This window comes from Solanum tuberosum, unplaced genomic scaffold, assembly GCF_000226075.1.
Source record: "Solanum tuberosum cultivar DM 1-3 516 R44 unplaced genomic scaffold, SolTub_3.0 scf00274, whole genome shotgun sequence".
In the NCBI taxonomy this organism is placed as follows: Eukaryota; Viridiplantae; Streptophyta; class Magnoliopsida; order Solanales; family Solanaceae; genus Solanum; species Solanum tuberosum.
The window spans coordinates 227,312-254,478 of NW_006239198.1; the positions used below are offsets into that span (position 1 = coordinate 227,312).

The window sequence follows — 27,167 nt, forward strand, 5'->3', positions numbered from 1 at the left end:
TTAAGGAGAACAAAATAATATAATTTTATGTAAAAAATTAACAAAAAATTTATTCTTGGTAATAATTTGAGGCCCCCAATAAGGCATATGCCTCAAATTTTGTATGCAAGAGCCGGCCCTGGGTGAGGAAACAATGTATTCACGAGTTCTTGCAATTTTGAGATTATAGTAATTTAGAAAACTTTTGAGATAAGATATAATTAGCGCCTACATTATTAAAGTTTGTGTACTTCATACATAAAACATTACTTTGTATTCGAACCAAACGACCCTAAAGGCTTCAACTAGGACTTGCTCTATTTCCTTAATCAACAAGGACTGCATATTTCTTCAGGGTTCTGTAATATTCGCGGGGAGAAAAGATGGCGGTTAGATTCAAACATTCGAAGCAGTCTCTCTCCCTTTCTTTAGAATACGTTAACAAGTTCATCAAAACCCAAATTAACCTTTCAAAACCCACTCCAAAACTCTGGTCTGATCATGATGATGCTCAATCTTTTGACCCATACAACAATGGTGTACATAGTACATTGACATTGAGCCACCCCATTTTGCGAATTTTAGATTCTTGCACCCCGAAATTGAGACAATTTAATCAAGTACATGCCCAGCTCATTGTTTCAGGTATCTTTCAGCACCCTTTAGCTGCAGGTCGAGTTATGATGAAACTTTGCTCTTCACAATCCATTTTTCCTCATGCTGTAAAGATTTTTGAGAGTCTTGAATACCCAGATGCTTTTATTTGTAATACAGTTATGAAATGTTATGTGAATTTCGATGACCCGGAAAAGGGTTTGGTGTTTTACTCTGATCAGATGGTTAAAAGTGGGATCTTTCAGAATCATTATACGTTTCCTATATTGGTTAAGGCTTGTGCTGATTTGGGTAGGGTAAGAGAAGGGGAAATGGTTCATGCCCATGTAGTGAAATGTGGGTTTGAGTTGGATTTGTATACTAGGAATGTTTTGATTCATATGTATTCAGTGTGTTGTCGGATTCATGATGCAAGGAAGGTGTTTGATTTAAGTTCTGACTCAGATTTGGTGACTTGGAACACAATGATTGACGGGTACGTGAAAAATGGAGAAGTGAATCTTGCGCGTTATGTTTTTGACGTAATGCCTGAAAGGGATGTTTTTAGCTGGAATTCCATGTTATCTGGATATGTGGGGATCAGAGATATGGAGGCTGCAAAGTTGCTGTTCCAGGAGATGCCTTCGAGGGATACTGTTTCGTGGAATTGTTTACTTGATGGATATTCTAGGACTGGAAATGTAGTAGCTGCCCGTGCTCTGTTTGAGCAGATGGATTATCGGAATGTAGTTTCTTGGACTACTTTAATGGCTCTTTATGTGCGGTTGAAGGACTATATGGGATGTTTGAGATTGTTTGATATAATGATGCAAGGAAGAGATATTCAGCCAAATGAGGCTATCCTCATGAGTGTTTTGACTGCTTGTGCACATTTAGGGAGACTTGATCGAGGAAAGTGGATACATTCATATATAAGATACAGTGGGAAGGTTAAGCCTGACATGTTGCTTTCGACTGCCCTATTGACAATGTATGCTAAGTGCGGTGAGATGGAGTTGGCGAAAGAGGTATTTGCTGAGATGCCAGAAAAAAGTGTCGTCTCGTGGAACTCTATGATCACGGGTTATGGAACTCACGGGCATGGCGAGGAAGCACTTGAAACATTCTTGGAGATGGAAAAAAGTGGAGTGAGGCCTAATGGTGCTACGTTCATTTGTGTTTTAAGTGCATGTACTCATTCAGGGATGGTATTAGAGGGATGGTGGTATTTTGATGTGATGACTAGAGTTTATAGAATAGAGCCTAAAGTTGAGCACTACGGTTGCATGATTGATCTTCTTGGGCGGGCTGGTTTGATGAGAGATTCTGAAGACCTCATCAAGAATATGCCTATGGACTCCGGACCCGCATTATGGGGAGCTTTGCTTTCAGCTTGCAAGACCCACTCAAATTTGGAACTTGGTGAGATCGTCGCCAAGAGATTAATTGAGAGGGATCCAGAGGATATCGGATCCTATGTGCTTCTTTCCAACATATATGCTGGACAAGAGAGATGGGATGACGTGGAGAAGGTAAGAAAAATAATGGTTGTAAACGGAATTAGGAAGGAAGCAGGATCTAGCCTAGTCCAATTTGCAAACTCGGACATGTGGTGTTTTCCAGAAAATGTTTCAGTACACAAGAGAATGATGATGTCTTCCATGTTGAGTGAGATGGGAGCTCAGATCAAATGTCAGATTGAAACGTGATGGAATGGAGGAACTTGAATATAATGGAATCCTTTGGAGAAGCAACAACAGGGACATAAATGCCAAAAGAGATATAGTGAATCGAGGACATCAAACTCACAGAGCATAACTGCAACAGCTTTTGAGCCAAGACTACATTTCTTTGCATATTCTGGTACAGCAGAAAATCCGGCATAGTGCAGCAAGTCTATTATGCTTGTTTTACTGTCTACAACCGACCTGCAACTTTTGTGGTGGGACTATGATTGACAATTGGAATAGAGAGTGAACATCTTCGATGTGGAATTCTTGAAAGATTAGATTTTTAAATTGGCTGAGATATCCTCAGATTGAAGAAAAAGCCACTAGTGGATAACTTAAGATCATCACATATTGCAGTGAAATCTCAAAGTTGGCAGGAAAGGCATCTGAATAAGCTGAGTACTCCAAAATTTCCTACTTCGGTTTCTTTTATACATAATATATCTGAAGATTCTTCAGATTGAGATAGCTTATGGATTCTAATAACATAGCTGTCTTCCATTGTATCTGTAACTATCAGAGTTTTCCACCTTTGTCTGTAACAACCACAGCTCTATAGTATGTTTACAGTTAACTTCTTTGCCTCGTCTTGGTTACTTGTGTTTTGTTATCAGCTAAGAGGTTCTCATGACTAGAGTCTTGTGACCAGGATTAGTGTTCCATTTGTAGAGGTTAATTGGGGTGGCTGTATTCAGCATGTGCTTTGAAACACTGTGCAGAAATTTGTAGTTTAATCTAATGCAAGCAATAGTTTAAGTTGAATGATCAGATTTGTGATCTAATTGAAGAACTTTAGTTTACACATGAAATAATGTACCATTTGTGTGGAATTCTTTCCTTTTTAGTCCGTTCCAAAAAAAAGTCACCTTTCTATATATAGAAACAGTTAACTCTAAACTTCCAATTCTATGCTTAACATCATAATTTTATAGCCACAGAAATTTCATGGCACAGTTTTGACCCCAAGGTCCAAAAGGTTTCCTTTCATCTTTAACTCTGTTGCCATTCAAACACTTCACATAAAAATGAAACAGAGGGAATAATTACGTGCGATGCAGAATTTAGGACTTCAAGGAATGCCTGTGTACCGATTGAATTTGATTTGGTGGATGCTGTTCAGGAAGATGATGGGCTCAAGGTGTGATTACCTGAGGTGGGGCAAAACCCATGCACAACTTAAATAATAGATGTAGACAAGTTCTGTATTCTTACATTCCGGTCATGAATCAATATGAAAAACTGTTTTAAAGCATAAACTTTATTTGTTGAAAATACATAATTGAGTCAGGATAATTTTTGTTGATTATATTTACTAGCCGTAAAGAACGATAGCTACCGCAGAGTAACAATATCAAAGAGACAATAAGCTTTTATAATAAAATTTAATTAAATAGCAACAATCCTTTGTGTTTATGCATCTTCTTGTATTCCTGAGTCGTATGTGTCACCAGCTTTCCAGTTTTCAGGTATATTATTGACAGGAACAACCCATGTCTCATCTTCGTCATCAACACTCAGTAGCATTCTGATTTGCAGAGGTCCCCTTGGAGGTGAAGTAGTAGTCCACACTGCTCCACGTGTCCTGTCCAACAGCTTACATACAAAATTTTGTGTCTGCATATTGAAAAAAGGTAGTATTCAAAACATTGAAACATAGGACAATTTGGATGAAGTAGTCTTAACTTCTCCTAATGTTATTTCTTTATCGGCTTCATGTAGAAACTTTTTTCTGTGTGGATTCTGAAAGATGAAACAGATGTTAGGTTCTTGCAAGCTAGCAGTTATACCTCACATAGTTGCACAGCTGTAATATCCTTTTTTCCTTGTTGATACCATATCACAAAAGCCAAGTAATGAGGATTGTCGCTGCTCTCTTCAATCTTGATTGTAATATTTTTGTCCGGGTAGGTGCATGAGACCCTGTTCGATGGAGAAAGAGTAATAGATATGTGAATCTCCCTTTTAACAGGAGAGAAATTGGTAAATTACTTATTGGTACCTTATGTTGTACTCGATTAATTGATATCCAATGATCCATGTTTGCTTATATACTTAGAATATTTACAGGCCTAGCTATAAACTAACTTCAACTGGGAGATACATCTTACCTTCTGTATTCAATATCCACCACACCAAGTGGCAATATAGAAGCAGCAGCATCTGTTGTCTGAGCCATGCGAGCAAAGGCTCGCTGACTTAGAATAAAGTCTGTGCGATCACCTGCACCTTGGTCTGTTACAACTATAGTCACTCCTTTATCAGAACAGTAGTTACCGTCGGTGCACCTCACCTAGCAAAACAAGGTAAAGTCCAGAATGACATCTTATACGTGAAAATCTTGGCTAGTTATTATCTATTTATTGACTACATAATTTTTCTTCCTTTTTATTCATTACCTGGTAGCATGCACCACATCCTAGACCATTTCGATAGAGTTCTGATGCTGCTGAGACATCTCCGCCATTGATTGTTGCTCCAAAAGTACCAAATCCACAACTCCCAGCTGCATGCAACCAAACAGAAGAGGTTATAATTATTCTATGAGAACTTTAAACTTTCCACATTTTACGCACATGTTAATATGTTATTTGTCAACTATGCATGTCAAGAATCTCACTTTCTGTTCCTTTTTCTTCTGAATTTGGATAGTGGGCTGCACGAGAACGAGTGAAACAATCCGGGCATGTTTGAGAGTTCCCCAGAGTTTGCATGAAGATAAAAGATGCTACAAAGACAGAGAGAACTTGAAGAGGAGCCATTTGGATTAAAGATCACAAGAAAGGGTAATTAAGCAAAAGAGAACAAGTTGGTGTTGCAGGGAACTGAAATGGCGTTCGAGTATTTATAGTGAACTGAAAGCAGCAAATAAACCTCCACATTGGTAAAACTTAACTATGACTTTTGACATTCTATTCAACTTTAAATTTGAATGCAGGGAATTCTGCCTTTACTTATCCAAGCAACCTTTTTGGACCTTGCATCACTTGTTTTTAGTTAATATAGGGAGTCACTTTCTCACTTTATTAGTTGAATATTTTGTGCTTCTTTAAATCTCTCAGTTCAATGTGTTCCTTGCCAACCTTCAACCGCTCAGTTTAGTATTTTTGTTACTATTCCCTAATCCTTACGTCCTAACTCCTAATTTAAGTGGTGGTTTTTGACTGGGCGCGGAGTTTAAGAATGAAAGAAAGACTTTTGAAACTTGTCGTCTAAAACAAGTTATACATATTTGTGTGTTTATAAATCTCATTAAGGGTAAAATGAAAAGTTTAAAGTTAAATATTTACTAAATATAGAAAGTTGTCATTCTTTTGGGACTGACTAAAAAGGAAAGAGTATCACATAAACCTTAACTAGTGATGAGGAATTAGTAATTACTCCCTCCGTTTTAATATGTGTCACCATTTGACTGAGAATGGAGTTTAAGAAGAAAAGAAAAAAAACCTCTGAAACTTGTGGTCTAGAACAAACTTTAGACATTCATGTGATTATACATTATCTAATTCAGGGTAAAATGAAAATTTGAAGATTATATTGTTTATAAATATAAAAAGTGGCATTTTTTTGTGATAGATCAACGAAAAGTGTGTTAAAAAATCGGGATAGAGTTGGTAGTTATTTCTTCTTCCTTCATGACATGGCCTCTTTCTTGATAAGAATAACCTTGAAACTAATATCTTAGTGGTCTGAACCAACTTGTGTGATAGTGACTCCTCCATCTTCCCCTTCCACTGCTTCCTGAACTTACTCACACTCGGTGTTTACACGAAGCTACATTAATTTACCATAGTTTAGTGATTAAATTGAGGTGAGACTGTCACATTTATTAACTATGGTTAAGTGAATAAGTGATAAAAGTGCATGTAACGATACATGTCATGCATTCATTGAATTGATGAAAACACCAAGGGTAAGTAAGTATTTTCCGGTTTGATATGGATGTATGAAGAATATATGAACAACAGATATAGCTTTTGACTTTGCAGGACAAATTTCATTAGGAATTTGCTTGTTGTAGAAGTAAAATTGGGGACAAGTTAGGTGCTTTTGCACAAAAGAATCTAAGGTCCTACTAACGGTTTGCTTGAAATTTCCAAAAGATGTGTTTAAAAGTCACAAGGAATAGAAAAAAGGAAGGAATAGCTTGCTAGTTGCCAAATTTGGGTAAAGAACAGAAGAATATCAATGAAGTTGAACCTAGGCGTAACTGGTAAAGTTACTGTCACGTGACCAAGAGGTCATGAGTTTGAGTTGTGGAAACAATTTCTTGTAGAAATGCTGCCTACAATAGACCCTTATGGTTCGGTCCTTTCCCATACCCCATGCATAACGGAAGCTTAGTACACCAGGCTGCCCTTTTGGTTGCTAGTTGTCAAATATGGCTAAAGAAAACAACATTAGCTATTGACTAAGAAGTCTAATTGGCACTTTCAAAGGCTATAATCATTTGGATATTAAATGACTACTTCTTTTATTAACTTGTGAAATCCCCAACATCCATCAACATATGGCTCTAATCATGTGCCTGACCTACGCGTCATTTATTACACTTTTATCACTAGACGAAAGCCCTGGGTTGTAGCTTACTATATGGTCATAAGCTCAAGAATTTCATCAAGAATATTGATAAGGTCCCAGAGGCGTACCCAGGAGGGGGTCACCGGGTTCACGTGAACCCATGCTCCCCTCCTGAAATCATATATAGTAGTGTTATATTTGTTTTTTAAATAATTAAATATGGATATGTGAACCCATAGTTGAAATATCATACCGTGTGATTATATGATTGGGTGCACCTTTCTAAGTGAGGTTAGAAATTTGAATCTTTTATTTATCTAGTTTTATTTTCCTTTCTAAAATTGGGTAACGCCTCTCTAAGTGGTTTGGATAGGTAAAAATAATTTTGGACTTATAATTGTAAAATTTTAATTACTTCTAGTGATAACAACCTAAATGTTAAATCGATCAAATTTATATCTTAGATCCATCTTTTCGTAATAGTGCACCCATCATCTCAAAATCCTGGATACAAGAGTCATGTCCAGGGAGCAAGTACTTGTAACAACACATCATCTATGACATGAAATCCACTGAAGGATTTTGACCCTACAATGTCTGCTACTACTCTATTATTCTTGAACCTTGACAAGTTCATTTCACAACATTCTGCTTTGGATATAAATCACCCCACTTGAAGGGTCTCAACTGTACCACTATAAATTTGTAACTGGTTGTCTTCTTCATTTGGATTTGACCTCTTGATACATGAACTTAGTGCTAATTGCCCCAACTTCAAGACAATATTTTCGTTGAGGGAATTCAAAATATAAAGAAATGAACAACTGAAAAGATCAACGAGATTCAATATATATGTAAAATAACAATGATTAATTACTCTTTGCTATAATTTATCTTTGTTACATTTTCTCAGTAATGAGAAACAATTTGAAAGAATCGAGTTGACTGCTAGAACTACTGGGTTTAAAGCCTTTTTTATTGAATTGAACGTGTTCATTCATTTTGACTGTTTTAGCGAATTTTCTCATACTAATTTCTACTCTACCTTCTCGAAGTTCATTCTTCGGAGAACTCCTTTTAAATAATTTTGATGGATGCTTTACAATCTATTTCCTTTATGATTTCTTTCTAAATGATATAAAGACAATTCCTATTTGTGCAAGTAACTTACGATTAAGAAGCAATTATCTCTTGTATATATTTACCTAAATATTATTTTTCGTTGAAGGAATCGAGATACCTTTGACATTACTAGCCCTTATGTATATAGTACAAGACATATAGCTATACACTCTAATACTTGGTTCAAATGTATATTCTTCATTTAGGAAGGTCAAACCAATGGATTATTCAGCATTAAAGCATTATGTCACTCTTTTTGGCATAAAAAATATCTAAGGCAAAGGGTTATGAAGAAAAGAGTTGTACAGTTAAAAGAGGGGTTTTTTTAAAAAAAAAATAATAATTCCCACTCGATGTTTGATATTCATATTAGGGTTCTAATCAATCTAAATTTTTGCTCCATTAAGCCCATGCAAGGCTGGAAACACTTCCTAGAAGAATTTTTTTCATACTCAGAATTTGAAACCTTTGATTAAGGATGAAGGGATCTTATCCATCTTATTATAATCTTTGTTGATTCCATTAAAGAATTTAATGGTATTGTTATGATCAATCTTTTTTATTAATATTAAAAACCTTATATTTGAACCAAAAAATCAATTTCACTATGAATAGTTGTTGGGATTGATATTACTTCTTTCTCTCTTGTGTGCATCGTTTTCAAAACAAAACAGGAAAAAGTTAATGATAGTGTGATCTGCTATCATTTATTGAGTTCGTTGAAATTCAGTCAGTTCAATTGTCAGTGTTGAAAATATTTGTTGGGATTGATATTTCTTCTTTCTATCCTATGTTACATCATATTTAATACAAAAAAAAAAAAAGAGAGTAAATGATCAGTGGCGGATCTAGGATTTTCATTAAGGGGGTTCGAAAAATAATAAAATAAATGTGTGAATAAGCCAACAAAATATAATTCAAAGGAAGTACTAGTACATACTCCCTTCGTCCCTATTTAGTTGTCCACTTTAGAAATGGCACACAGATTAAGGCAACAATGATTAACATAGTGAAGTTACAATTTTACCCTTATAGTACAATTTACAATTCCAAAATAAATTCACTCAAGATAACTAATAAATGTTGGGAAGTTCGTAAGTTTATTTACTTTATTTATGACAACTTTATTTAAATAAGGGTATAATGGGAAAAAATTTATTGTCCTTTCTTGATTTGTCAAAATGAACAACTAAATAGGGACAATTAAAAGAGGAAATATGGACAACTAAATAGGGACGGAGGGAGTAGTTTATAAGTAAAAAAAGTTAGTTCCGTGATAAGAGACCTTTTAGCACGTTTGAATTTTTTTGGCTTTAAATTTACTTTTTTTTTAAAGAAAAAACAAAAAACATGAAAGATCGGTTCTGAAACTAAATGAAGAGAAGGTAAAAAAAATAAAATGACTACAATGGGATTCGAATCATGGACATGTGGGCCAATCTAAAAAGAGATTTGCCACTACACTACAACTTACTTCTTGTTCATGAGAAGGTTCAAATTTATTATATCTACATAAATTCAAAAAAATTACCTTATAATTAGAGTGTAATTTTTTGCCGAGCCCCCTAAAGACCATGTGGGTCTGCCCCTGTAAATGATAGTGTGGTCTACTATCATTTATTGAACCGATCACCAAGAGAAAGTATCTCTCTTAATCTTAAGGTGAAGCGCCTTTCAACCAACTGAAGGAAGGTCGCATTAGCGCCCCTGCAATCAGAAAGCGGAAATATATCGGCATATAAGACTCTTGGAGAATGGTACGTACTATAATCTATCGCCCCAACGATAAACCATGGTTTACTGACATCAGAGAATATATTGAACACCAAACGTATCCCAAACATGCAACGAAAAATGAATATTATGGAAAAAATTAATCCAAATTTGAACAATTACAAGAAAATTAAATTCCTTAAAAACCACAATTTTTATTAGACTCAAAACTTATTTATCCTACAATTTTTTTTGTTTCTAGTATATTCCTCGAATGTGAGGACCGGAACACACACAAGGTTGGAAATATTCATATATCCTATATAAATGTACCATAAAGGTGGTTTACATTTTTAAAAAAAAAGTGAGAAAAAACTCAAATATGTTTAACTATAAATGTCATCCATTAATAGTTAGAGTTTATTTGTGCATTTGCGGTGACACAATGTGAAAATTCGTGTTATTTTTTAGGGATAATGGTCTGAAAAATATCCCAATTTTGGTCGGATTTGCTGTTGCGATACTAAACTTTTATGAGGACCTATTACCTCCCTAGACTATTTAATACCATATTTTTTACCCACTAAACTATTTAATAGTGTATTTTAAAGGTATATATATGCCCACGTGGACACATTACTATTTATAATTTTGCATTATTTTTTATGTCCACGTGGGCAAATATATATGTTTAAAATACGGTATTAAATAGTCTAGGGAGGTAATAGGTCCTCATAAAAGTTTAGTAAAAAATAATGCAAAATTATAAATAGTAATGTGTCCACGTGGGCATATATATACCTTTAAAATACACTATTAAATAGTTTAGTGGGTAAAAAATATGGTATTAAATAGTCTAGGGAGGTAATAGGTCCTCATGAAAGTTTAGTAGCACAACAGCAAATTCGACCAAAGTTAAGGTATTTTTCAGACCCTTATCCCTATTTTTTACTAACAATTCAAATAAAAACAATAAAAATATATGTGTTATTTATCTCTTCACTAACAAATTAAATAATAAAAAAATACACGTGTTATCAAACTCTTCAGTAATACCTCAAATAATAAAAAGATGCACATGTTTTTGATCTCTTCACTAACAACTCAAATAATTAGAAAGTGCATATGGAATCAATTTCTTCACTAACGACCTCAAATAGTCAGAAATTACAGGCGTCATCAATCTCTTCACTAACAACTCAAATAATTAGAATATACACGTGTTATCGATCTTTTCACCAACAATTCAAATAATTAGAAAATACACGTGCTATCAATCTCTTTCACTAACAACTCAAATAATCAGAATATACATGTGTTATCAATCTCTTCACTAACAACTCAAATAATGGCAAAAATACATGTGTTATCAATCTTTTCCCTAACAACTCAAATAATAAAAAAACACGTGTTATCAATTTCTTCACTAACAACTCAACTAATCAGAAAATACACGTTTATTAATTTCTTCACTAACAACTTATTAATCTCTTCACTAACAAGTGAAATATAATAAAATACATGTATTATCAATCTCTTCACTAACAACTCAAATAATTAGAAAACACACGTGCTATAAATCTCTTCAATAATAATTTCAATAATTAGAAAATATACGCATTATCAGTCTCTTCTCTAACAACTCAAATACACAATATTATCAATCTCTTCACTAACAATTCGAATACACGTACTATCAATTTCTTCCCTAACAAACTAAACAAATAAAAAAATATGTCTGTTATAAATCTCTTCGATAACAACTCAAATAACTAGATTATACATATATTATCAATCTCTTCACTAACAAACTCAATTAGTCAAAAAATACACGTATTATCCATTTAAATGATTCATGTTACCTAATCTATCCAGAATTAAATTTAACGTGCACTAATATTATAACCCGGCCGACCCACCTACTTCCCTATAAAACCCAATTAAGTTCATTTCTCTCCATTCATCATGATCCCAAACCCCTAACCCCCCAAATTAGTTATTTATTTCTTCAATGGAGAACAAAATCATGGTGACGGGAGATCGATTCAGTGATTTAGAGCCAATTCTAGTCACATTCTTTCGATGTTGACGGACGGTATATATATATATATATCCTCGTCAGCAAGCTAGTAATTCCTTATTTTTGGCTTGTCTACCATAGTTTATATGACTTATTGTTGTTCAAGTTGTGACCTTAACGGTCCACACTTCATATTTCAAATGTTGTGTTGCCTGATCTTTTGGGACCACAGTTTAATTAGCTAGTATGTTTCAGTGGCTAACTCGATCGAATACGACATCGAGTGCCGGTTGCGCCTCCCTACTTTGGGGCGTGACAACACCAATAAAATTTCAAGAGTCAATCAAATATTCTTTACGTAAATTTCAAATATATAAAAGACTAAGAAAATTAAAATAAACAAATTAAAACGAAGAAATGAAAAAAAAAAAAAGAACAAAAAGCCCTTGGTCGCAAAAGTAGGCAGCCCTCCATTTCTTTCAAAAATCAGCCATAATCCAAATCCCAAACCTTCAAATTAGTTCTTCATTTCTCCAATGGCGAAGAAAACCAAGGCGAAAGAAGACCGACTCAGTGATTTGCCAGACTCAATTCTAATTCACATTCTCTCTATGTTGCATGATGACGGTAAAAGAGTAGTGAGAAGCAGCGTATTATCTAAGCGATGGCAGTTTCTTTGGATGTCCGTTCCAGTATCACTTCATATCCAATGCCCTAAGTCGGAAAGGGATGTTCTTGATTACTTGAATTCCACCAATAGGGAGCTTCATTATTGGAGGTGTTGTCACAAAATCAGAGAATTTTGTCCTATACAATCCTGGTGACTCAGAGAGATTTGCTAAAGATGTCGATTTATGGTGTTATTTTGCAAGTAGACTAGCAAATGTTGAACATTTTAAACTTATATGTGAAGGTGGATATAAGTTTTCTCAGTTCGCATATAAGAATACGTCTTGAAGAAAGTTGGATATAATGTTTTGTATGGAATTGAAACCCTTAGCTGATGTGAAAAGGAGTGGTATCGTTTCTCTTTCAATTGCATACACATATTTGACAGATGGAGCCATGGAAAAGATATTATCTGGTTGCCCTAACTTGGAGTGCTTGCAATTTGGACAATTTTTGGGATTTCATCGTCTGGAAATCAGCAACGTGAAGTCAAGAAAATTGATCATAGACAACTTAGAAACTGATGAATGTGATGTATGGCTTGATATAACAGCCCCATATATCCAAAATTTGAAAATTTTGGGATCTTGCCGAGGGATATACTTGAGAAATGTGGCTTCGCTTGTCACTGTGGTCCTTGATTTTGATTTTGAAGAGCAAGACTCATTGCAGAGAAAGGAGTCTACCTGTTTGAAGAAACTTTTTCAAAGCGTTGCCCATGTCGAGAAGCTTGAATTAGGTCCCTGGTGCATCCAGGTTTATTCCTATTCATTAGTTTATTAACATTAATTGTGACAGTATTTAGGATAATCTAATGAATAATTTGGTGAGTACTCTCAATAATTACATTCTTTTACTGATCTTATTGCAAAGTTGCAATTTGGTGTTCAACAATTTGAATGTCATTATTAAGTATGCAGCAGTTCCTTGTTTTGATATATTCTCATTAATTTCTCTATGTGGTTTATAAGTACTTGTCCATAATGGAATTGGAAGGGTGGCAGCCTCCACCATCAACCTGGAAATTCTTGCAGCTTCGCATGAATTTGAAGCAATTAGATTTCCCTGGAATTTGCTGTTTTCTACAGAGTTCATCAGATCTTGAGACTTTAGTCATTGATGGGTACAAAAAACCAAGAGTAAGTTCCCTTTGGACTTTATTTTTGTTACTTCATGTTATCAATATCAAATAACTAATAGTGAAAGAAGACGGCGATATATATCCACATATTTTTTATATCCAGTACACTAGGAAAGGAATCATAAAACTTAATGAAAAGTCACCTTCGTGAATCGTGATATACTTCATAGATAATGCTAAAAGGTTACAAGGAGGGGGGATTTGACTGATGAGAAGATTTGTAAGTACTTGGTGAACTATAAAATAGCTTCTAATTTGTGGAGACTTATTTGCTCCCTTGTGCATTTTTTCCATAAGAACTTGAAAAAGTGAGGAGTTTTCTCAAGTAACATGTGTGCTCACAAAAAGATCCAATTGGGAAGGGAGCTGCCATTTGTCAACCCTTGTTTGCGTCCAATAGATGACTGTATCCAACTTAAGAATCAGCCACACCGTTGGCTTCTCTATAATAGTGTGTCACCTTGACTTATGAATCAACTCTTTATGCTTTTCAATAATAGGTTCATATTGCCAAGAAGGTTTTGCAACTTGCTTGACAACATTCACAATAAGTTAAAGAGTTAGCTTCCACCCAAATTCTTCTAATACGATGTTCAAGACACCATTTTAGCCCATAGGAAGGTGCAAATGCTTCAGTCATATCTTTTGATCAAATTTTGCTTTTCTATTCTCAAAAGTGTGTGGATTTCTCTTTGTTAAATCTGTTGCAGTGGCATGCTTATTATTCCTTTTTCTTGTAAGACGTTCAGAAGAACTTTTTTGTTCTCTCAATTTATTTTCCTTCATAAAACAGTTCTGCTTGTGTTGCTTTGATTCATGTTGTCACTATCAAAATAGACTCTATGAGTAAACTTTTTGTAGTTGTTGGAAAAAAACGTTTAACAAGTGATCAGATGCTTTGAACATCTTTTTATGCTTGCATGTACCACATTGTAACATTTGCTAAGTACTGAGATGTTCCTTGAATTTAAAAATTATCACCTTTGTACTTTATCGAGAATTAACTCCTTGGCTTCCGACTTCTATCTAAGGATAATAAAATAGGTTAATATAGCAGATTCTTTCCTACAGGACTTGCTGTTAAAGTACACAAATAAGGATGAACAGACAAGGAGGTTTGAGACACATGATTTTAACTGCTCATTTCCACATTTGAAGACCATCAAGATCCTTAACTTTTCTAGATTTATGATGCCATTGGTGAAATATTTGCTCAAGCATGCAACAGTGCTAGAAAAGTTCATCATTGTTGCCAGACGCAAAAGAAGTGATGTGTCTCCAGATTACGTCAAAATGGAACAGGAGCTCCTGAGCTTTCCAAGATCCTCTTCGCAAGTATCAGTTATCTTTTCTTACTGATAACCTTAGACCCTTATCGTTTGTTTTAATCTCAACATACTTAACATCTGTTACTTTATATTTGAAACTAGTTTGAGTTGATAGACAAGGCTTGGATTGCACTTGTCAGTGTGTTCATTCTAAATGTTTTGTGATTTCAGTTCATACTGCTGAATCCTGATCAATGCCTTTATACTGAAAATTTAAGTTTTGAGAATCATTTGCGTTGTTCGTGCCCAACACCTGGCCCTGTTTTCGCCTCTGTTTTGAATCGAATGGCTGCCCAAGAAGATTGGTGCAGCATAGTTCTTCCAGGCATGAAGAGTGTGTTGAAGGTGTACACAATAGCCCTTAGATTGTAACGTCAAACTAGAGTATATTATAAGCTCTAAATTGATACTACTAGGTTTTATTATTTTTGCAAGCTCATATGTTTTGCATATTGTACAGACTGGGTTGATTTTTATTACCAATGGGGGTATAAATTCGTTAGAAAAAAGTTTTATGATTGTTGTTTAAGTACTATTATATGTATGAGCACTGATTCATCCTTTTTTGAGTCAGCTACATTTTTTACAACATTTGTTTTGACAATCTGCTCTATGATGTCTCTCATTTTGTAGTTTTCTTTCCTAGATTCTTTAATCGTTTGCTCGACTGCTTTAACAGACTCGTTGAACTTGGTGGCCTCGTTGTGTAGAGAGAGATCTCGTTCTTCTTTAACCTTTGTTTTTAAACACGCGATGAAGCACATTTCTTTTCCATTCCAAGCCAAAAAGGACTCATTTGTCTCTAATTTCAATATGTTTATTGTATTCCTATATATCACATCTCTTTATAACAACATGATTTCACTATAATGATAAAAAAAATTAAATTGATTTTCATAGTTATTATTGTAATTTTCATAGTTTGTTATTATTAAAGACCTTATATTAAATGAAACAGTGTTTTAAGTAATTATAATATTATTTCTTACATGGATATTTATGAATATGATTAATCATATATTTACCTTTTCTATTTTTCCTTTTAAACTTATTATTATTTACTTATAAAAAAGATCATAATTTATCCTTCGTCGCCTTCTTTAAGATTTCAAGCATTGCAACAAGCCAATAAGCAATATATAGAAGGGAAAAAGAATAAATATACCCTCCGTCATACTTTTGGAACATTGGTGCCCCTACCATCCAAAAACATATATGTCCTTCACTCTAACGGAAGACTAAATAAGGACATGTGGCACAATCTTATTCGTCGATCCGATATGTAATAAATGTCGAATTGGTGGATAAGATTATGACACGTGTATATCCGTTAGTATAAAGAGTATATATGCTCTAGTTTTTGGACGGCAGAGGCACCAATGTCTCAAAAATATGATGGAGGATATCTGCATACCATTTACGATAGTTCCGGGGTATATTTGTCTTTTTTCCCTATATTGAAGCATTGCAATGCTATTTTGGTATATATTACTGTATAATCTTTCCTCTTAGAAAAATAAAATAAAATTAGATGGTATCTTTAAATTTTGACTTTTAGCCCCCTATGTTATAGAGTCCACTTTCTTGCCTTTACGCTTTATTGGAACGCTACACTATTCTGATTCTTTAGTAGATTCTCTTTTTTTTTTCTTCATAAAGTCGCGACCTTTGTTAATTACCTGAATTTTTTATACCACACTTTCCTGGTTCATCAACGCAGCTCTTAAAATTATATTTGATTGCCATTGCAAGATGACGGCTCCTAATGGTGAAAATTCGACAGAAAGGTGAAATTTTTAATCTATTTTTAGCTTTTGTTTGTCAAGATTTGATCTGGGGTTTGGTCTCTTGTGGTATTTTGTTGATTGGTATAAGAAAGAGAGTTTTTTTTTTGTTGCATTTTCCCCTTTCAGTTATGTAGAAAGGTGAAATTTTTAATCCATTTTTAGCTTATAAATGGTGGATGAATTGGAGTATTTGGCTAGATTTGATCTGGGGTCTGATTTGTTGATGCATTTTTACTGATTGGAATAAGAATGAGAGTTTCTTGTTGCATTTTCTCCTTTCTGCAGGGGAAAGTTCTGTAGAAAGATGAAATTTTTAATCCATTTTTAGCTTCTATTTTTTGGTGAATAAATTTGAATATTTGGCTAGATTTGATCTGGGGTTGATTTTATTGATTCATTTTTACTGATTGGTAAAGGAAAAAGTGTCTTGTTGCATTTTCCTCTTTCTGCAGGGGGCAGTTCTATAAAAAGGTTGAATTTTTAATTCCATTTTTAGCTTCTATTTGGTGAATAAATTTGAACGTTTGGTAAGATTTGATCTGGGGTCTGATTTCTTGATGCATTTTGCTGATTGAATGAGAATGAGAGCTTCTGGTGGTTCTACTTTTTTATCTTTTGATTTTTCATTAATAAGCTTGAGCTCCCAATTTTTTGGAGTCTTTATGATCAGAGCTAATTGTTTTGATGACTTCCTTGCGTATTATTGAATACATATATATAAGTATCTCCATATGACTATTTGAAAAAACTTCATCTATTACTTGGAACTTTTGAGATTCTTCAATCTGATTTGTGATACAAACAATTGATCTCAATCTCTTTGTTTTGAAACTTTGATGTTTGTATTTGATAGATGTAAATGAAAAATGAAAAATGTGTTCCTTTGGCTAAGCAGATCTGTATCTTCCTTTTGCCACTGGTTTTCTTGTTTTGTTTTCTCTGATTCAAAACTCAATCTTCTCACTTAAATTTCAATTGATCAATTTGGATCTTGGGCATGTTAGCAATTTCTTCTTTCTGGTTCATAAATATAAGTCGAATGGGTTATGTTAACTTCATTTAGTTGAAATTTCTATCGTTTATATTATGCGCTTTCTGTTTTTTCCTGACTGGTATACGATGAGCTTCGTCGTGACTAATGGACCTGGGGTTATAACACAATTTAAGCTTTTTGCAGTCTATTCTCACTTTGTATTCTCTGACTGAATGTTTCTAAAATCTATAGCCTTGCAAACTTTTGCAATGCCTAAAAACTGTACTTCACATCAACGGCAATTTAAGTTCGTATGATGTATGAGAAAATGTCTGGTCCAGACTCATACGTAAAAGAAAAATGATAACTGGATAATTCCTAATTGAGCTTGAGATGGATTTTGTGCTAAACAGTTCCTGGTATAGCCCCTATTGAATAGAAATCACAATCCTTCCTAGAAAGCGCAGCGACTTAGTGCACATTTAACTTGCTTTTTCTCAAAATATGAACTTCATTATATCTTTGAGATACGGTTATCATCAATGCTTCATGCTTTTCATAATCTCCTGGTCCTCGTGTAAAATGTTCAGGAGAGACACATACTAGTGTTTAATATTTTATTCTTTGAGAATGTATCAGAGGCAGTTCAAAATTTGGAATCAATGAATTCTGAATGGGTATGAATGTTTTTCAAATTGTTTTTGAAAGACACGTATGGTCCTAACTCAAGAAAGTTGGTGTCATTTCACCAAATATGTTATGCGTGGATTTGTCCATGGAATGTATAGCGCTACATTGCGTTCTGTTTAATATTACACCAAATTGTGTTTGGAGATTGTTGTGTTTTGAAGACGGAAAGCAAAGCTAAACTACTATATTTTCTCTTAGCAGTTCATCTCTCGCGACACTTGCTCCCCTTCAAGCAGTTCTATTTGACGTAGACGGAACTTTATGTGATTCAGATCCTCTTCACTATTATGCCTTCCGTGAAATGCTTCTAGAGGTACCAACAATTAATTACTTCTCCTTTAGAGGAAAGTCATTCTTATATGTTTTGACTTGTGGAGTGCTCCCCCTGTGGGTTCTGGAATCTGTCAAATCATTTCTCATAAGTCATAGCTACTGGCGATTTGCGTTCTGCAGATAGGCTACAATTGTGGTGTGCCAGTTGATGAGGAGTGGTTTATCAAGACTATTGCTGGGAAACACAATGATGATATCGCATCTGCCCTTTTCCCTGATGATCAGGAACGGGGTCTTAAATTTTGTGATGAAAAGGAAGCTATGTTTAGAAGGTTTGGAACTCCCTGCATATGAAGCTTGTGTATTTCAGTTGACCTTGTGCTACTAAACCGTATGTTCAATTTCATTCCTCCAGTCTCATAGCTGTTTTCGGTGCAATATAGGTTGGTGAAAGAACAGTTGAAACCTATAGATGGTGTGTACAAGGTGAAGAAATGGATTGAAGATCGTGGACTGAAACGGGCTGCAGTTACCAATGCACCTAGACTAAACGCTGAACTGATAATAGAAATACTTGGCCTAAAGGATTTCTTTGATGTTGTTATTATCGGAAGTGAGTGTGAGCGTGCAAAACCATCTCCTGACCCTTACTTGAAGGCCCTTGAACTGCTTAAGGTGTCCAAGGAGCACACATTCATATTTGAGGTCTGATTTCTTTATTGACCGCATTTTTCATTTACTTTATCTTCACAACCATTAAAACTCATAATCTGTCTTCTGTTGTTAGGATTCTGCTTCCGGAATAAAAGCTGGGGTTGCAGCTGGGATGCCTGTTGTTGGGCTGGCAACTCGAAATCCACCTCACATACTAATGGAAGCAAAACCTGCTTTTCTTATTAAAGATTATGAAGATTCGAAGCTATGGGCAGCTCTAGAGGAAATCGACACAAAGTCAGGTGCCACAACAACTACAGTCTGAGACGTACACATACTAGGTGAAAGATCTGTTATTGTTGTTTAGTTAATTGGACTTCCTTCATTGAAACCTTGGATTTTTTTTTCATAAAGAGGAAATGGTACTATCATTATTTTGTACTAGTTTCCAACAGTTGACATTGATTTAAAGAGTATAAAAGCTGGGATGGTGATTGTTCATTGGCATCCAGTTTGGCTTAATACGAGCTTTTTTAGTTCACTCCACCACGCTTGCAGAGCTTGAGAATAAAAGTGATTACTTTATGATAACTTGTTTATTAGACTCTTGAGTTATGATGCCAACTTCTTCATATCTGTTTGAATGCTTCTGTTCTTTGGTTCTTGTTCTTTTCCATTGCACATCTAGGGCATAAGATGCATAAACAAGTGTTAAGGATTCCTTTCCATGTATATGACCCGATAGCAAAGCATTTGACGAGGACAGACTTATAAATCTCAGGCTGTACAAGTTCTTTTTGTAGCCTTGGTGTCATAATTCATAAAGCAGCCAATTGAATCCGACAGAATTCACACACTGCCAATGGTAAAAGATGAGCATTCCTTCAAAATTTAGAAAAGCTAATAATGTATCTTAGTTTAAACCCATTACAAGATGATGCTATGGTTTTGAAAAGCATTAGGTTTAGAGCAAAAAGAAACATTATCTAATTAGTTTGCAAACTATATACCCTTTCACATCATTTTCCCCATAATGTTGAATCTATTTCGTCTCTAGCAGACTTGTAAAGCTCAAGCCTTCTTGAACATTTCTGCCTCCTCTCCATCAAGACTGGATCTTCATCCAGTAACTGGGAGAGTCTATGACCCTACAAGTGGAAACAAAATCATTAAGCACCATCTACTAACTTTGAACCTGAAAGGAAAACATACCATAACTTTTCAACCTCTTTTGTGAAAGGTCTTTACTGTAAGAGATTTTCAGACAATTTATTTGATACTTTATTTCGGCTAATTATTTGGAGAGTTTTGTGCAGAGAAGTAAAAAAAAAGGTTGTGTAAGTGCCTGTAATTGCGTCAGCATTAATGAGCTTTCACCTAATGAAATGTTCACCAGTTTCATGAATAGATCATCATTCATCAACTATTGATTTCAGTAAGATATCAAAGCATATGGATATCTAATATCTGGAGGTTATTAAGCAAGACAAGTGAAATACCTCCTTTTTGCCCAGTTGCGTATAGAAATGATCAAGTAAACAACGCTTAGCTTCCCGAACTTGACAATAAACCACAGCCTTTGGTATTGTATTCCTTAAGGTATCAGACACCATCCCGACATATGAGGAAATGTTTGAGCCTATCCTGCGCAAGTGCCCCTCTGTGTAACGGTCAGCAGATGAAGAAATTGGGCTTCCACCCTTATCCGCATCTTGTGGAAGTTTCCGGAAAAAGTCAACTGTAAGGTATGAAGATTCCATCTCCACCATCCGCAGAACAGTCTTCTTGCTGTCACTGCGGAAACGCTCTAATGCTTCAATTGCAGCGGAAGCTATCTCTGCTTGAAGAGTTGGATAGCGTCTTAGTTCCTGCATTGAAAAATATCGATTTCATCATTTGCCATTACATCATGAAGTAGTCAAGGGTTGGGATCATACCTGAGTTTCTCCTATTGACTTCTTCACCAGCTCTTTCAAGATGAAGTGGACCTACATAATCAATTCATGAAGTTAAGTTGAAATGAGCAGTTTCAACAATTGGTTTGTCTTTTAAGTGGGGAAGAGGGGGATATGAAAATATTGTGCGCTCTCAAATTAGAGCAGCTTTTAGATTATTTGCTCATTTCTGTACTATTCCAATTCTGTAAGTTATGCAGTCTTTGAGATAGAGCAGCTATTGAACTACTGGCACTCCCTGGCCCATGCAAAATAGAGAATAGTCCTCCAGATGACACTCTCTGTGGGGGCCAGTGTCATAAAAAGATCTCCTTAACCATAGCCACATCAAGTAATATAACAAAAATCACATCCACAGGATAAAAGCATAGGTACAAGCAAGTACTTACTGCATCCACTGAGGCTTCAGCAGGACCCCTGAAATAATTAAGAGCACCGTCGATAAGCCGTCTATAACCTTGCTCTGGTGCTATTAAATGAGGTTGATAGCCATCTGCCTCAGAGACAACCTTCCTAACATTTTGCATCGCGAGATGATGATCCAGTGGAAGCTTTCTTAAAGCAGCAGGGAGCTGGTAGTCAAAGACCCCATAAATGCGATCTCCTCCTGGCCGCCTACACAAGCAGAGGTGGAAGGCCAAGCATAAGGAACTTATAACAAACAAGTTCAACTTAACATCATTGTAAGGCAATGAAATAAATGTCCTTGGTTTTTAAGACGCTATGCCTGAAATCAACTGAAGATGTCCCCGACTCCTAATTAATGTGACATCCATTAAATGGACAGTACTTGACATATGAATGAAACCAAACATTATGGGTTTCCCTTTACATGACAAAATAACAGTTGTGGTTGTGAAGACAGAAGCAAAATTCAGCAATGTTCAAATCAGCAAGATTTTCCTTCTGTCTTCTTACAATTCACATTAGTTAAAGAAAAATGTATATTCTTACCCTCCTTCAAGATGCTCCTTGAAAATCCTATCAAAAGCACGGCACAGCTCTAATATGGCATACAACTGCGCCTGTCAATTTAGGCAAAACTAGTAAATATATTGAATCAAGCACTAAGCATATTTTCAGAAAAGGAAAAGGTTAGTATCATTACACTTGCATCAATAGCAACAGGTCTCCCAAGATAACTCATTTCTGCTTCAAGCTCATCAATGCTTGTATTGATCAAAGACAAAATGGCTGGTACACGGGCCTTGATCACAGATTCTAGATGCTGGGAAAATAAATATTTGGTATCAGCATTGTATAACAAATATCAATTACAAGAATTAGAGATAAATCTTTCTTGAGCAACTTTGGTAGACTGTGTATACTTTTGAGAGTAGTTTTGCCAGATACTCTGAACCCATTCTATTGGCCAAATGTCCATACTCGGGACTTGTCGCAAAAAATTCACGCTCCTTACGCCTTGCAACAACCATATCAAGGTTTTTATTAATATCGGCCTGTGAACGATTGACAAGTCCAACCCAAGGATGTTGTAACCGATAAGATCTTCCTTCCAGAACCTTCATCACATAAATTGAAAAGTAAACAAAAGAGGATTGTCAGTATAGTAGAATACAGCCCCAAAAAAGTAGCAATTATCCGCAATTGATGAAAAGACTAGCCACAGCAAAGGTAACATACAACTACTGCTGATTATTAACAGAGAATTTTGAGTATATTCATAAAGAGAACCTGATGAATGTTGCACAATCTTAAGGGAACAACCCGACAATTTATGTTTCAACTTCCGTTTCCTTTTCGTTTGTTTCAAGAGATCAATCAATTCTGATTCTTTCATTTTGTCTAGATTCTTTTCTTTCTTGTTCATGGATTAACGAAAATGTGCACAAGCTCTATTTGCCTCTGCATCCTGCAGTTATTTTAGGCATCTAGAGGGCATGAATGCCTTCTCTACATTCAACCATTCATCAGTATCTACTTACATCAATTTTGAACTTCAGCATGGTATAACTTAATAGAAAGTTCTTGTCCGCCAATATACAGTCTCACAATGGAAGCCTGTAGCAAGGTATTCTTGCACATCAACATATGACAAAAATAGTTATATGCTTATCCTAGTACTGTGCACTGTGTGCAGACATAAATCTCACACTTAAGCAATATTAGCACTTCGAAAGAAACACATAATACCCAAATTCAAAGTGGTGATGGATATTGCAGATGACCTATGGAAGAATCAGCATGAAACAGACTTCTAAGAAGAGTTCAGTGTTTTTTTGTAAATTTAGGAGATTTATTAGGTATAAACAGACTTTTAAGAAGAGTTCAGTGTTTTTTGTAAATTTAGAAGATTTATTAGGTATAAGCCTGTGTATTATAAACCGCTCATCGTTAACGATGTATCAGGAATTAAAAGATGCCGATTAATACAGAGAAACATAACTCCTCTTCAACAAGGAAAAACCAATTGTTAGGTAGAAAGGAAAAAAGATGTACTTACATCCAATGCATTTGTTCCCTTGTCCATCAAATCAAGCTTTGTCAACACACCAATTGTACGTTCACCTGCATGGAAGTAACTAAGTTCTCCAGTGAAACTCTTAAGTATTTTGCAAATGTGGGAGAAATAGCAAAGACGGGGAAAATAAAGCAAGTAATATATTACGTCCAAGAAGACTTGAAAATATTACCAGCTGGGTCAACTTCTCTAGCAATCTTTATAGCATCAGATGTTGCAACATCCTGATTGGCTGGGGTAATTGCTAAAAGAATACAGTTTGGCTGCAATGCAAGAACCGAAGTTTTGTCAGTCAGTTCCTATAAATGTCTAGGGAAAAATTTACAAACTAAGCAATATCATCAAAGTCTATATTCAGTGTGGCAGGATCATAATTCTCTAAATGCTAATTTATCATCTCAAAGAGGCTACACAGTTATATTTTGTTACTCAACAAAGACATGCTCTGCCTCTCAGCATATTACCTTCTCAACATATGAGCGAACCATATCTTCAATTTCCTGAACTATACTTTCAGGCTGTCCCTCTGTCGACAACCACAGTTGCATTGAGCAAAATAGATCATGAAACATGTATTTATGAAAGACCAATAACATGAGAATGAAGAAACATACCAACAGCAACCTTTGTTAAGCCAGGTAAATCTACCAATGTCAAATTGACAACTGCAATGAAAACCCAAGATGAGTTATCTTATTGAACCAATAGACAAATCAAAATCCCAATATTGAGTCCTATGAATACCACCAAGAATCTATAGAGTAAAAAGCTAAAAACTAAAAATGAAGCTATTGCACTGTCCTCCTAAAATCAACGACGGCTTAGAACATGTTAATATGAAGTTCACATAAAATAACTTTGTTGTTTTTTTTGTTTTTTTTTAGCACTATATGAACAATAGGTACTGAACACACACAACATGGGGTAATACAAATGTTGTTAGCAATTTGCACAAAATGATAATGCACAAGATAGAAAGTAGTGCTAAACTTGAGAAATTTCATAGCATTCAATTAGGGATTTTTATATTTTGAAAGCACAGAAAAATGCAACATAATGGGCATATATATGGTATCAATAATGCAAACCATCATTTGCCTGTCTTCCCGCAGATACACTGCTGAATCCACAACAAAAGCCAGCACATGGTAAATAAAAGTAACATAACATAAGTTAAACGCACCATTTGGAGAGTAGATGCTGAGATTAATAGGAAGAGGAGAAATCTGTTTACTCTTGCCAGTCACCCTGTCAGTTTCTTGCTGGATCTCTGATCTTACCATAGCTTCATTAAGAAGAAATGTACAAAGTGTCAAAATCAAATCAAAGGCATAAATACTGCATTGTTTTAAATGATATTACACAAAAGATTCAATTCCAAAATGGATATGGTAATGGACTAACAGAACAGCAGAAGAAATATGACAACGTATTCTGGATAGCATAATAGTAAAGCAGAAGAAGCTATACAGAATATCTGCATTGTAGCACAACTTCAAAACAGCAACATACCAAAATCTAGGAACTTCTTATTTCCAGTGTGAAGAAACTGTGCATAGTCTTGTTGTCCTGGTTCAATCTTGTAAAGTTGCAAAACCAATGGCCTTCTCGTTACAATTCCTGCCCCAAAACAAATGTTGCTATGTGAAAACAGAACAAAAGGGACGGACAGAGTATAAATATAGTAGTTTATAACTTCTTTTTCCAAATAAATTACATATTTTTTATTCTACTAGCAGAGCAAGAGTGCAGTGGAGTAGAATTTTAAGGTGTGTTTCTACAATAATTCCAATGTGGCATCCTGAAAATTATAAGTATCAATTTTGGAGTATGTCTAAAATAGTGAAGTGGAACAGTTGAAGGTCAAAGACAAAGGAAAAGAAATATAATTTTATTTTTTAAATAGACATTTAGAATCAATGTCATTGTGATAAGAAAGTTTAACTCGAGCAAATCATGATAATACCCATAAGCATAAACTCCAATCATTAGGTCAAAAGGTCTAAAACTAACTATAGTCTATAAAAGTTGGCATTTTTTCTAACTTATCAATTAATTGTCACATTTTCTCTCAAATTAAGTGCTACTGGGTTGTGTGCTGCAGTTCAATTAAAAAAACTTCTTTTTCTCTAATGTAACCTTATTTTAGTCTGTCTTCTCTATCTGCACGTGTTAATAAAAGCATTTACTGGGGTACCAACTATCAAGTACTCATTTCTCTCTTCTTCTTAATGAAATAAAAGAATCTTTTTTATATACATATTTTGCTGGAATCAGAGCAAACCTGTTCTAAAGCAGATGATTTCATTTTATTTTATGAAAAAAAATAATCAGATTTTAAACTTTTTGATATTCTACTCCAGTGACTGATCTCTATATGCATGTTCTCGAAATGTCAATCAACATCCCGAAGCCTCACGATTACAGGATTTTCATCTCTATTCCTGATTTAAATTATTGTTACCACCACCTTAGGTCTTAGTGGGTAAAAATTCTCCAATGGAAACTACAGTCTAAAAAACTGAAAATTAACCCTACGAATACAATTCGTACAATTAAACCATTACCTGATCCTCTAGGTAGAAAATCCCGGCCAACGATGCTCTCCAACACCGAAGACTTCCCGGAACTCTATAAAAGCACCATAATTCAGTAAAATCACTTTAAAAAACACGTCAACAACGCGAAATTAACCATCACGACTAATAAACCTCCATCACAGACACCGATCAAACAAAAAACAACAAATTACAGATATAAGCAAAAACAAAACCACAAAAATAGGTGTAGATGAATCGAACCTGTCCACCGAGGACGACGATTGTAGGAAGAGCATCCCAAAGAGTAGGCAAAGTTTGATCATCACCGTAATCACCGAGGAGCGTACAAGCCCTCTGTATTTTGTTCACAAGGCCAATGACGCCTTCCATTTCACTGAAAAACCTAACCCTACCGGTTTCACGATGCCGGAGATTCCTATCGACGGCGGATGCGGCGACGAATGAGAGGAGAATGAGCAGGAAAAATGTGAAGCAAATAACTGAATCTATTTTTATATTATTATTTTTTGACTTGGTAGAGTGGAGTGAAGTGAAGAGTTGTGTGTGTTGGTGTTCAAGTTAGTGCGCCACGTGGGGTAGTCCTTTTATAGTTTCGTTTCAGGCCATAGAGTCCCCAAATTATTATTTTTTAAATTTTGACTATGGGCGGGATGTTATTTTATAATTTTTCAATGTGTTGTCAACTTTGGTTTTATCAAGTTTGCGTTTCGATATGTGATATATGAAGTTACGATTTTTAAATTCGTATTTGGATTGGGATTTGGAATTATGATTTTAAATATATATTTTGTAAAAAAAAAAGAAGATAATTTTGAATTTTCCAAAATAAACTTGTTTTCGGTGGTGTGAAGAAATTATGTTTGTCATGTGAAAAAATTATGTAAAGAACAACTAGTTAATACTATTGATGAAATTATGTGTATTTGAAAGTTTGTAATTATAGATATTTATTGATGAAAGGGACATGGAGAAATGTGA

General features: G+C 34.9%; 5 protein-coding genes across 6 annotated transcripts; 3 read left to right on the top strand and 2 right to left on the bottom strand.

The window, feature by feature from the left end:
* The first annotated feature begins 294 nt into the window (after window positions 1–294).
* Window positions 295–2,877, top strand: LOC102606241 (pentatricopeptide repeat-containing protein At3g29230-like). The gene has a single exon (XM_006358539.2). It carries the CDS (start codon window positions 363–365, stop codon window positions 2,280–2,282), a length of 1,920 nt encoding a protein of 639 aa, XP_006358601.1. The 5' UTR covers window positions 295–362; the 3' UTR covers window positions 2,283–2,877.
* A 596-nt stretch (window positions 2,878–3,473) lies between these two features.
* LOC102578252 (expansin-like B1) lies at window positions 3,474–5,324 on the bottom strand. Its single transcript, XM_006358540.2, has 5 exons — window positions 4,921–5,324; window positions 4,700–4,806; window positions 4,412–4,593; window positions 4,091–4,223; window positions 3,474–3,917 (listed from the first exon to the last, which is right to left on the bottom strand). The coding sequence occupies exons 1-5, from the start codon at window positions 5,060–5,062 to the stop codon at window positions 3,714–3,716; spliced, it is 768 nt and encodes a 255-aa protein (XP_006358602.1). The 5' UTR covers window positions 5,063–5,324; the 3' UTR covers window positions 3,474–3,713.
* Window positions 5,325–12,133: 6,809 nt separating this feature from the next.
* Window positions 12,134–15,266, top strand: LOC102578580 (uncharacterized). The gene is made up of 3 exons (XM_006358541.2): window positions 12,134–13,101; window positions 13,317–13,484; window positions 14,558–15,266. The coding sequence occupies exons 1-3, from the start codon at window positions 12,649–12,651 to the stop codon at window positions 14,843–14,845; spliced, it is 909 nt and encodes a 302-aa protein (XP_006358603.1). The 5' UTR covers window positions 12,134–12,648; the 3' UTR covers window positions 14,846–15,266.
* Window positions 15,267–16,401: 1,135 nt separating this feature from the next.
* On the top strand, window positions 16,402–19,737 carry LOC102578921 (haloacid dehalogenase-like hydrolase domain-containing protein Sgpp). 2 transcript variants are annotated; one of them, XM_015314016.1, is made up of 5 exons: window positions 16,402–16,601; window positions 18,463–18,577; window positions 18,718–18,869; window positions 18,981–19,242; window positions 19,325–19,737. In XM_015314016.1, exons 1-5 carry the CDS (start codon window positions 16,567–16,569, stop codon window positions 19,514–19,516), a joined length of 756 nt encoding a protein of 251 aa, XP_015169502.1. In that variant the 5' UTR covers window positions 16,402–16,566; the 3' UTR covers window positions 19,517–19,737. The 2 variants fall into 2 exon arrangements, with proteins under 2 accessions (XP_015169502.1, XP_006358604.1); XM_006358542.2 differs by having other exon boundaries at window positions 16,403–16,601; window positions 18,466–18,577.
* Window positions 19,738–19,966: 229 nt separating this feature from the next.
* On the bottom strand, window positions 19,967–26,687 carry LOC102579249 (dynamin-related protein 1E-like). The gene is made up of 15 exons (XM_006358543.2): window positions 26,430–26,687; window positions 26,196–26,259; window positions 25,141–25,248; window positions 24,812–24,913; window positions 24,243–24,293; window positions 24,093–24,154; window positions 23,801–23,891; window positions 23,611–23,675; window positions 22,475–22,669; window positions 22,255–22,374; window positions 22,101–22,171; window positions 21,536–21,761; window positions 21,129–21,179; window positions 20,691–21,059; window positions 19,967–20,339 (listed from the first exon to the last, which is right to left on the bottom strand). Exons 1-15 carry the CDS (start codon window positions 26,556–26,558, stop codon window positions 20,211–20,213), a joined length of 1,833 nt encoding a protein of 610 aa, XP_006358605.1. The 5' UTR covers window positions 26,559–26,687; the 3' UTR covers window positions 19,967–20,210.
* Between the last annotated feature and the right edge of the window lie 480 nt (window positions 26,688–27,167).